At 44.5% G+C, this 12,491-nt stretch overlaps 1 protein-coding gene across 1 annotated transcript in view; it reads right to left on the bottom strand.

Moving 5' to 3' along the window:
• The window catches only part of lrrk1 (leucine-rich repeat kinase 1), a 94,910-nt gene extending 92,333 nt beyond the window's left edge, over positions 1-2,577 (bottom strand). The window contains exons 1-2 of the mRNA XM_024799389.2: positions 2,417-2,577; positions 166-265 (exon numbers count right to left, since the gene is read on the bottom strand). Of these exons, the coding sequence (XP_024655157.2) occupies positions 166-235 (70 nt within the window). The 5' untranslated portion in view covers positions 236-265; positions 2,417-2,577. The remainder of the gene's footprint in view (positions 1-165; positions 266-2,416) is intronic.
• Between the last annotated feature and the right edge of the window lie 9,914 nt (positions 2,578-12,491).

Here is a 12,491-nt window from a genome sequence, read left to right as displayed (position 1 = left end):
TAAAAGAAAGAAGTGCTGCTGCCACTTCACACATAGCTACATTTCAGTTTGCAGTAACGTCCTTTCTCAACCTGCCTCATGAGGCCACGACTGCATCAAGAAAACCCAGCAAACCAGCCATGTACATAAGAGAGACACACATAAGATGCTGGGAAGGTTACTTACTGCTTTTTTGCTCCATGTTGCTGGGAATGTCTCCAGAGTCCCGGTGAAGACCAACAGACCAGTAGGACATTCTTCTTGGAGCTACTAGTTAGGTTAACCACTGTTAAAGGAAAGAGGAGGCCTAAATATACCTGTCAGCCTGCACACAGACAAGGTTGCTGTGATGTAGAACAAACACATACTCTTTGAATTCATTAAAAAAGGTCATTCTACCAGTTGATTAGGCACAATTAGCTGTGCAGCCCGAATAATACAAAACAACAACTAAGTGTGCTAAAAGATCAAAATCAAAGAACAGACTTTCAGGTTGAATTCAAAGTATTGAACAAAGGCATTGCATGAAATGTTTAGTATTTGGAGAAATTGTGAAGCGCAGGCCACAATTTAACAAAAATCTTATTGGCCCATTTAACAGAATACATAAAATCATTAAATATGGATTGTTTTTAATACTTGGATGAAAGTCCTTAGTCCTCATAACTATCTAAAGTATAAACTCCCTTGAGATGCTCTGCCAGGCTTATACTACAGTTATCTTCTGTTGGAGCGACCGGGGCTCAGGGGGTTGGGAATCGCATCTGTAACCGGTTCGATCCCCGGGCTCTCTGTCCTGGTCGTTGTGTCCTTGGGCAAGACACTTTACCCTTCTGCCTACTGCCTACAGGTGATGGCCAGAGGGGCCGATGGCGTGATATGGCAGCCTCGCTTCTGTCGGGGCAGCTGTGGCTACAACCGTAGCTGCCTCCACCAGTGTGTGAGAGTGAATGAATAGTGGCATTGTAAAGCGCTTTGGGTGCCATGAAAAGCGCTATATAAATGCAATCCATCATTATTGTTGTTGCTTGCGGTTCTCTCTGCCTTCAGTCAACACGCTGTCATCCATTTGCACATTGTAGCGTTGCCCTATACATTTGACATGATATGGCTAAATATGAGCAAGAAGTATGGTGCTGTAGGATTATCCTACTACTCCTACCAGGACTCACATCATCAATAACCACATGTGTTTGATGGGGGCACAGAGGTAGAGAGGATGCCAAGCTGCTGTGTCTGTGTTCCAATTCTGATCCCCAAGGATCCCCAGAAGGAACCGGTTTCATCTAACTAACAGCCAATAACCTGCCTCAGGACCACATGTAATGTCCTATCAGGCATCATAGTGCCTAAGATAAACAGACATATGGCTCACTACACGAGCAGAGCACTAAAAGGATGGTGATGTCGCGAACAACACTAGAGGCCAACTTCAAGCCAACAGCACAAGCTGCCAAGTGCGGGATTTACCAAGGAGATGTCCTGTCATCAGTACAGACAGATATATATCGTTATATCGAACAGCCCTATATCCTGATAAATATTTTGGTCATATTGCCCTGCTCTACCAACTACAGCAGTTGTTAATAGTCAAAACTGAGGAATCGCACAACCAGAAGACAACACTGCAGTAACACAGGACAGCTACAAGCACCTGGGAATCGCACAGGTAAATGGGAACCATGAAGAGACTACTAGGAAAGCGACAAACACCAAATACCTGCAGAGGGTCAGGCAATGTCCCGAGAAGTCGGATGATTGGGAAGGACAAGATCTGGGCAATCTACGCCTACACCCTACTGTTAGTCAGATACCCTGTTGGCCATAGGAAGCACAGACAAGGAAGCTCCTTACAGAGTTTCACCCCAAGTCCAGCACCTTGAGACTGTACAGTAAACGGAAAGGAGGAGACTGAGCACTAGTGGGAGTCATAACCAGTATCTAGCATGAAATACCAAACATCCAGGTGCGCATCTGGAAGATGGCCTATAACTGTGCTTAGTAAATACCTCAGGCAACAGAAAGCTGGAAGGACAGGCCCCTGCATGTGTTCCATGCTGCATTTTCTAGCGTTAGTCTGGAGTGCCAACATGAGGTATAACGACTGTGACTGTAGCCGCTGACAGTCCAAATGTCTGTGCATGTCTCTGCTGTGTGTAGCTGCGCAGAAATTTTTATACCCCTAGCCAACTTCTGAATAATATCGATAATAACAACAACAACAACAACAATGACTGCTGGAACACAAGGTGCTTTCATTTGTGGGACATGTCACAGAAAATGGGGCAGACTTTGAAAAACAGCTTTGTTACTTTTTTTTTTAACAGTAACTCTGTCAAAAAAAGAGTTAAAAAAACAAATCACGACAACTGAGTTAGTGGTTCCTGCTTACCACGAGACACAGCACGTCTTAGCACCGCATTAATATCCAACTTACCGCATGCCTGAAAGGTCCAGTGAGAGGCAGAGAGGGTTTTGCAGCGTTGCTGTATATACCAGCCGCGGATTACCTCACAACAATCTTTTACTGGACTTCCTGATTCCACGAAAAAACTTTCCACTCCGGACGAATTTTGAGCAGTCGGGTTGTTTAACACAGAGTTTCCGGTATTAATTTTCAAAATAATATGGATGCCTGGTGTGTTTTTCAAAATAAGGTCCAGAAGGGTTGTAAAGGCTTGTAGAAACGCTTTTGCCCATCAGAGTATGCTTGTAGCTCATAATTATAAAGCCTGGACGGTTTGCCACTTCATTTTACCCGTTAAAGTATGCTTGTAGGTAACATTCACAAAGATAGCATGGTTTGGCACTGACTTTTAGCGGTTCAAGTATGATTCTAGCTCATATTCACAAAGGTAGGATGGTTCGCCACTTAATTTCGTGTTGTGCGCATGCGCAAAAACAACGGTTAGGATGGTTCCCCAGAGCACCTGTTGAGGTCTGAAATTGGCATTTTCTTTTTCAGGGATTGTGCAGATTTGATAAGTGTTTTTTTGCGATCGTTGTTTTGTTGCATGATCCAGTTTTAACCTAAGCTTGGTCTCGTGGACTGATGGCCTCACACAGTGGTGTTTTTGATATGGGCGACACGGCGAGGTGCGCCTGCTGCTTGCCGCACAGGGAGGAGGGGCGAGGGATTCTCTGGCATTTAATAACCAGCTCGCAAAATAAAAGTAAATAAAAGAAAGCAACAACCACAAAAACAGAATACATTATGATATAGATTTGTAATTTGCACCGATGTGTTTTCTAAATTCTGTCACACATATGCGAAAAGTGAGCCCTCAGTGCGCCTGCTTGCTGCCGATGCTGTGCTGCTGAGGTCTATCACACAACCTCTCGAAAGGGGAGGGAGCAGGGTGCTTCCAAATAGAGCACATTTCATTCATAATGTTGTCAGTTCAAGCCTATTATGTATTAATTATTTCTTCCTGGGCTGTACGAAATCCCAGAAAAAAAACCCCTATACTAATCGAATCTCTGCACTAAGGTGTAGGTCTGTTAGGTTATGTTGTGGTGATTTTCGGGTTTGGGGATGGGTGTTGATACTGGAGTGCAAAATGAACACCAGCGGAAGATTGACAAGAAAAGGTTAAAGCCATCAGGTGCTCAGTGTACAAAAAAAAGAGAAAAAAGGAGGAGGAGAAACTAGCAAAAGATACAGGTAAGCAGATGTGTCATTGGATAATGACAGGTATTATGTATAACATGTATCCTGAACAAGATAACATTTCTGCTTACGTTTGTTAGCCACTGGTCTATCTTAGTAAGCAGTAGACAGACACTGATTGTTGATTTGCCTCCTATTGTCATTGTATGACAAATCATAATGGCTGCTTGTTAGCCATTTGCATACTCTCTCTCTCTCTCTCTCTCCACACACACACACACACACACACACACACACACACATATATATATATGTTAAATTCGGTCAGAACAAAAAAGTCAATTTGCATACATCAGGAATACTGTAAATGGATGGTATTTCTGCCCAGTCTCCCAAATAAAAACGAATGACTTTGTGGATGTTTTATTGGTTTGTGTCTCTCATAAAACCTTCTGTAAGGAAAAGAACAAACAAGGTTAACAGACACATCTATGTAGTCACCAGTGTTGGTCAAGTTACTTGAAAAAAGTAATCAGTAACTAACTACTGATTACTTCCCCCAAAAAATAATCCCGTTACTTTACTGATTACTTATTTTCAAAAGTAATTAATTACTTAGTTACTTAGTTACTTTTTAAAAACACGATTTACAACCTGAATAGGTGATAAAGCGATAGACCTTTCAGCCCAATTCTACTTTTTCTGCATAATCCATCATACAAAATGTAATCAAATGGAAAAGTCTCTTTTTAAAACTTGTTTTATCAGTTTTAATCTTTTAATTTTATGCATGAAGCAAAAATTTAATTATCTGCAACATTCACTGACTGGAAGAAATTAGTTTAACATTTAAACTTATTTTCTGCACATTCCAGCACATAAAATAAAATATTTTGTGTGTTTACACTCAGTCTTTCAAATAGATGCAAGTAAAACACAGCAGAAAATAAATAAAGTCACAGACTCAGCGGTGCTGTTGCTCTATTTTCACCTGTAAAGCAGGAGTGGGGTAGGCGGAGGGTTACCCTGGTGCAGGTGTGCCACGGTCAGTGGAAGAATCCGCGAGTTTCTCTGTGAGTTTCCCATTACGTCGTAGCTACTCGGTGCTTGTTGGAAGTTTAGGGGTTTTTCGCTGTAAAAAGAAGTTTTCTTCCCACGCACAGCGGACACTAATGTTTTTGTCACTTTTTATGGAATCAAACTCAAAGTAAGGTCAGTACTTCCACGCTTTAAACGCTGCACGCTCATACTCTCTCCCGCACTCGATATATTATCCATTGTTGATCTGCACACAGCTGCTGTCACCAACGTCGCACTCGCTTACGTCACTGTCATGAGACATTCTCGCAAAAAATCACGGTTTTAGTAACGCAGTAACGCAGCGTTCCTACGGGAAAGTAACGGTAATCTAATTACCGTTTTTGCAATAGTAATCCCTTACTTTACTCGTTACTTGAAAAAAGTAATCAGATTACAAGTAACGCGTTACTGCCCATCTCTGCTTACAACAAGCAAACAAGTACTGAACAGGTAGTAAGTGGGGTGCAATGGGATGTCAGGGGCAGGGTGGTCTCAAACCGAGCAAAGAAGGTATTCAGCTCCTCTGCTAGTGTCAGGCTGACCTTTGAAGCTGGAGAGGGCTTGGATGCCTCTCCACACCTGGTGGGGGTTGTTGTGTGTGTATAAGCTCTCTATCTTCCTCCTGTAGGCCTCCTTGTACACTGTACACATGATCCGGTGTCCTGTCCCTACTTGTAGGAAACCTATCATGTTGGTGGAATTTGGGGAGTACAGATGTCAAACGTGCCTTATTGAAGTCCTCAGCAACAACATGGATGCCCTTTGGGTGTTCTTGCTGCTGTTTGCTGATGACAAGTTGGAGGTGGTTGAGGGCTGAGCTAACATTAGCATCAATGGGGATGTAAACAACAATAACTACGACTACCATTAGCTCGCCAGGTAGATAAAAGGACCTTCAGTCAATGGACATTCAGGTGTTTTTTTTTTTTTTTTTTTGGTTCTTTGTTTTCTTTGATCCATTTTTCTCACATAGAATTTCACTTTCAATAGATTGTTGTATCTAGATAGTCACACTTGATGATATCACTGGTAAAAGAACCCTGAAAAAAAAAGAGCAGAGACAACTAATCAAATAACAAATCAAACCCACTGACAGCATCTTCGAGGACAGACCAAAGTTTATCAGCTTAGGATCATTGAGATCAAAGTGAGCTTTGGTTGTACACACAACTGAGATTTTTCCATGCTTAATTTACGTGCTGTGCTCTTTTGATAAGCTAGAATTCCCTGCCTAAACGAGTTTCTAATTTCAAACAATATACAGAACTCACTGTACTTCCATGGAGCTTCACAATAAATTATTGGGGTATTCTTTGAAAAATGAAATGAGACATCATCAGATTTATGTGCTGCCACAATACATTTACCTATGACAAAAACAAAAGTGGACCTTTTAGTGCTCTGATATCTCATATATTGCCCCTACACTGCTTTCAGCATAGTTTGTTTAAAACAAAATTTGGAGTGTGTGGGTGTTAGAGAATTGTGATGTGGTCTCGTGCAACAGGAAGTGCAGAGCACTCGATTTTCCCAGTTCTTCTCAGACGTTTTCTTTCACTTTGATCGTCACTGTTTTCACCTCAGAGTATTCAGCATAGCATATTCTCCACTGAGCGGACAGAGACAACACATGAGAAAAGTTAGAAAATACAGATCCAATAAATATAATGAAAGTGTATGAGTAATGAAACAGCTGAGGCTTATACCCTCTAAAGCAGGGGTGTCAAACTCAAGTACACAGTGGGCCAAAATTCAAAACTGGAACAAAGTCGCAGGCTAATGTTAATATTTAATGAAATATATTTATTCCTCCAGATATAAGAATGAATCTTTTCTTATGGACTCAAACACGTTTTGCTGAAAAATTTAATATGGAACAAGCAAAGCTTAGTACTAAACAATATATATATTAGCTGTATAATACCAGCAGGCCAGCTCTGATAGTAATTTGGTATGGCTTCGCGGGCCAAATGTAATTAGGCTGCGGGCCAAATTTGGCCCGCGGGCCAGAGTTTGACACCTATGCTCTAAAGGGAGTCTGGGGGAGTGGGGTCTCTTTTTATTGACTGTCAGTTCTTTCATGTGTTCAGTAAAGATACAAACCTTTGCAACAGCCCATCCATGGTATAAATCAAATAAATAAACCATTTACTGATATTTAATTATTTGGTTTTCAGTTTGAGTAGAAATAAGCAAAGATTAACATTATAGTTAACCAGTGTTCATGTTCATTTACACAAACTTTAACTTGAACATCCCTCTGCTGTTAGGACCATAAACAGGGACTTTAAGGGACTTACCAGACAGTGCCAGTCTCCAGTGCTGCAGACACAGATAAAGCTTTGTCCACACTTTTTGTAAAGACTGCTGACACTAGGCCATACTGTGTGTGAGTTGCTCTCTCTATGGCCTCCTGTTGGCTCTTGAAGCTGAATATACATTGCTCTGGACCAAAGAAACAGGAACATATTAGTGAGCACCAGCCAGATGTAAAGCATGTAAAGTGGTTCCCAATCTACAACAGTGTATAACACTGAGAACAGAAAATGAATGAGAAATTGCATTTCTTGTTAGTTATTTATGACTATGTTCAGTACAGCAATGACTTTCTTTCTGTTTTTATACATTGTGGCGAGGTGTGGTTAAACAGCTGGTACTGTTTAAGTTACTCAATCAGTACCAGCCTACCTGCCCTGCCAGCCTCTATGGTGCTCAACCCACTGCACCACCCCTCTTATGCAACAGAGCCCCAAACCACACCCCGCCAGTGTATAAAACAGAAATAGAGTCTTTGCTTTATTGAACATAGCTAAGGGCCATGCAGCTATTTTGTTGTGTGTTTTCTTCTTTATCATTAGTAATGAAACAACGTTAACGTTAACTGCATTAACGCGGCAAATCTCCGTTCACAAGTTAGCACGGATCGTCCTGTGCGTGGGGCTGCACGGCATCAGCGCGTTAGCGCAGTTAGCTCAGTTAGCTCGTTAACACTCGACACATCATCAAGTGTGTCTGGGATTACATGAAGAGACAGAAGGATGTGAGGAAGCCTACATCCACAGATGAGTGATTAGTTCTCCAAGATGTTTGCAACAACCTACCAGCTGAGTTCCTTCAAAAACTACCTAGAAGGATTTATGTTATTTTAAAGGCAAAGGCTGATCACACCAAATATTGATGATTTAGATTTCTCTTTTGTTCATTCACTGCATTTTGTTGATTAATGAAAATAAGTGATTAACACTTCTATTTTTAAAGCAATCTTTGTTCACAGCCTAAAACAGACCCTTATTTTCCACAGTATAAGGCATACTTAAAATGCTTTAATTTTCTTAATTTCTTATAATCTGGTGTGCCTTATGTATGAATTCTTGTTGTGCTTACTGACCTCGAACTGATTTTATGTGGTACATGGCTCAAAAAACTGCCAATAAATGTTTAAGTACAACTTCGGTAAGCTACGAAGCCACACCACATGATGGATTGTCGGAGCATTATGACTACAGTAGTCAGAAGCCTTGCGGAGTAATCTGAGTCCAAAACTCCGTCCGTTTCAGGTCCCAAAGTCAAACGAACACTGCAGCATCACTGAGAGTTAAAACTGCCTAAATTCTTTCATCTTTAATAAAATAATGAGCATTGCTGCTTTACCTGGTGTAACAATTAAGTTAAACATCCCGGCATCCATGAAAACAGAATTTATTAAATTTAACAGAATTAGAAGTCAGCAGAACGTTAGCTCGCTAGTTTCCATCTAAATGTAATATACCATGTTCTGACTGAGAGATCGGTCAGACTGAGTCCACTGTTAGAGGCCAAGATCATTAAAAACCTTCACTAAAGCTATTTCTGTATGTGCCTATGTGCTCCAAAACCTGACTGAAACTCTTCAAATGAACCATTTCTCTGCACATAAGTTAGCTGTTTTACAAATACTATTCCAATAGTTTTTGAGATAAAAAGGAAGGTTAGTCTGTAATTAGCCAAGACAGCAGGGCCTTGGGTTAAATCCACACATACTATCTCCTTCACGTCTTTGTAGTGTTCATTTCTTATGCAGTGAGACAAATGCTTAACAAAAAAAATCCCCTGGATCACTGGTTAAGAGATAAAAAAAGAGTAAACAAGCAAAAGGAGAGCAACATAATAAACACAACACCATCGCAGTAAGTGTAAATAACAGTAAATACTAAATATTGAATACTGAATGTTATTGTACAGCACGCAAGAGCGACAGGGCACGCAATGTGCTTTGAGGTAGCAGCCAAGAAAGGTGCAGTTTGTGTCTGTGAACACCCGTATGTACACTTGTATGCACACCTGTGTGGATCAGCACGCTTGTGTTCAAAAGGTTTCTCCATGTAGTGATCTGCTAGGGGGTGTGGGGAGCCACAGCCCCGACCCCTAGGGCATGAAGCAAGCATGGAGGAGATCCAGGCCCCAGACATCCAGAGGCCCCCAGACTGCGAGAACCCAAGGAGGACCATCGGAGGGGCAACCATGGCACCCTTCTGAGAAGAGCTGAGGAGAGCCCAGACGAGGGGTTACCCGGCAGCCATGGAGCAAAAGCCAGAGGGGGCTGCAGTGACTTGCCCGTGGGCTCTGCGCCAGAGCAGACCAAGCTCCAGGCCCAGAGACCTGAGGGCCCCCCACCCTCCGGAAGTGGCCCGACCGAACCACAGGCGCCAGCCACCGGCAGGGAGTGTGGTGAGGGGAGATAGGCCTTCATGCCTTGGAGGGCGTGAGATGTTCCCAGAGGGGTGGAGTCTTAGACCCGACCTGACATATAGACACAGACGAACAGGCACACACAGACACAAACGTGCATTCCCACCCTCATGCTCACATATACAAACACTCGGCACTCATCCAACATGGAGACTGACACAAATTGACACTGTACACACAATCACACTCCCCAAACATACTCTATACCCCAGGTCCAGGTACCCTCACCCCTAGAGGGGGAAACCGCACCTAGACCCAGGAGATGTTACCCTTTTCCCTGGGGTGGACACAAGCAGACCACCCCTGGCTCCACAGTAGCAGGGAGGCCCTTCACTCCAGATGCCAATCGGACAGTGAGCTCCTCATCCCAGCCCCTCTGCTCCGATGGCTAACAGAGAATGGGGGTGAGTGAAGACCCCAAACCTCCCTCCACCCGCTCATATGTAGTGTTGCTGCGTGCTGTTCTAAAGTGTATTTAAAACATGGGAGGTCATGGTGCTTCCTGCCAGAGGACAACAGGTGTACTTGCTGTGTTGTCGGTTGCAATGTTAGATCACACGATCAGGAAGGGAATAAGCTGGAAAAAGGGCTCTCTTTTTACTGTTTCCCCTCCTGGAAGCAACGGGGGGCTCAGGTATCTGATGTTACCAAACAAAGACGGCAGGCCTGGATAGCAGCGGTGAGACGAGCTGATATCGAGTTCTCTGCCATCCCCAGTTTTTTGTTGGTGTGCTCCCCACATTTTCATTCCGGTAAGTTCTAAAGAAATTCATATTGCTCTTTATAGGCTTTTAGTTTTATTTTCAATGCGCCGAGGTCATAGAAAATTAGAACAAACACCCTAATGTGTGATGCAGCAGAACTATGTTCTGTTTATGGAGTAGCTTATCAACTCCTCCAGAGTAGCAAGTGGAATTTGCCTTTTTTGCGGACGGTGTGTTTATGTTTTCATCTAGAGCAATTTTGGGGGCAGCTGCTGAGGAGAAGTCAATGTTATGTGTAACCTCTGGCTGTATCTTGGTGATATGGTCAACGTACTCACAACGTGGAGGCTTAAAAACGGCCAAATCTTGTACCCAACCGTTTGTGAATTAGATGTGCGCCTCCAGCGATTTATAATTCCGAAACTGATTCGCCGTGTATGCGCTGACTCCACAGACAAGGTACGCGAAGATATCGGGATAGGACAACAGCGGTGGGTCGTCTGGGTTTCCACTCCACTGCCTTATTTCAAACGGGTCCACATTACCGATGCACACTATTTTTTCCAGTTACCGTCTCTTGGCGTCTGAGTGCAATCGGTCGTGATACAGCCCTTTTGCACCTATTATAAGCATGGTTCTGGCAGTCCTATTTCCAACACAGTGTGTTTGTTTTGATTCGTGGCCTTCTGACATGGCGCCGCGATCCTACAATGCACTGCAGCGTGACGTCAACTCCAAAGCCCTATATGTATGTGTTATGAGAGTGTGAGTAATGTGGATGTCTAGGTTGTGGAATAAAATTGAGGCACAGGCAGCCAGAAGAGGACAGAAGGGGAATGCATCCTAGTGACACACCTGCACCCCAAGGCCCTACATTATGGTGGGGATGGGGAGGGAAGAAAGGCAGGGGCCAGTTCCCCTGCTGACTCCAGTAGACACCCCTGCTCTCTGGAATCCACCAAGGTCAGGGGGCCCAGGCCCATCCGAACGGGGGCCCATGGCAGCACCGCCCTGCCCAACAGAACCTGAGGTCAAAGTCTGCCGCATCTGCAGAAAGCAAGTACTGCTCACCAACCTCTTCTTCCTCTGGCCAGCCCAGGGAATATAGTGTCCGAAGTTAAGCATTGTTTCTCCAGCTCCTTGGGGAATCACCAGCTTCAGAAGTGCGCCCACCTTGTTAGGAGATCTGGGTTGTTGACCCAGAGTTTTGAGTTCTCACTATTATTGTACTTTGATTTTGCCTTAATTTATCATTTCTAGTCTTTTGCTTTCTTTGTCAGAGTTCTGCCTTCTGGTTTCTGTTCTGTGTTCCACAGTTGCTTTCTCCCCTGTCTGCTGTTTCCCCTTGTCCCCGCGTCTCTGTGTTATGTTTCCTGTTTTACTTTGAAAGTCCGTGTCTCATGTTAATGTATCTGGTTTTGCTTCCCTTGTCTCGTTAGCCCTGATTTGTCCCAGTCATGTTTCCCTCCTGTTTCCCATTTCTTGATCGCTCCTTCTGTGTATTTAAGCCCTGTGTTTTCTTTTGTCTGTGTCTTGATCTCCATCATCCTACGCTGTGTGTTCTGTCCATTTGCCAGCCAGTTTGTATTCTCAGTTTGTTTAGTTTTCTGTTCTGCCTTGCTATCCAGCAGTGAAGCTGAGTTTGTATTCACGTTTGCCTCCGAATGTCTGCACTTTGGGTCCAAACAAAAAAAACAAGGAGCACCAGAGTCCAAAAAATGCAGGAAAGCATATCAAAAACAAAACGAAACCAGAGCTCACCAAGAGTCTACAAAAAGTCCAGGGGGCCGACTGTGCACATGGCAACGGTGGCGACGTGCGAACAGTTCTGGAGGCCGACCGTGCACACGGCGACGGCGGGCAAACAGTTCTGGAGGCCGACCGTGCGGACGGCAACGGCGGCGAGGAAGCAGTTCTGGGGGCCGACCGTGCGGACGGCAACGGCGGCGAGGAAGCAGTTCTGGGGGCCGACCGTGCGGACGGCAACGGCGGCGGGAATGCAAGCCTGGAGGCCGGCCACGCAGAAGGCAGTGGCGGCAACAGAAGTCCGGAGGGCGGCCACGGTGGTGATGATGCCCAACAAGCGGCCTGGCAGATGACCGACAATGTGGAGGTGGTAGGAGGGGACCCGAAGGCTGCGTGGCCCCTGCAGCCCCAGGCGAAGCGGAGGTTGGATCAGATGAGGCAGAGGCTGAAGCCGAAGCTGGGCCAGGCGACGCTGAAGCGAATGCGGAGGCTGAACCAGGTGAGGCTGATGCAGAGGCGGGGCCAAACGAAGCTGGTGATGCGGGAGCTGGACCAGATGAGGATGAGGACGCGGGAGCTGGACCAGACGACGCTGAAGCGGATGCGGAGACTGGACCAGACGACGCTGAAGCGGATGCGGAGGC

The sequence above is a fragment of the Maylandia zebra genome, linkage group LG1, assembly GCF_041146795.1.
Source record: "Maylandia zebra isolate NMK-2024a linkage group LG1, Mzebra_GT3a, whole genome shotgun sequence".
NCBI classification, from domain to species: domain Eukaryota; kingdom Metazoa; phylum Chordata; class Actinopteri; order Cichliformes; family Cichlidae; genus Maylandia; species Maylandia zebra.
Note: the sequence above shows the minus strand (reverse complement) of the source record. Positions and strands in the feature narration are given on the sequence as shown.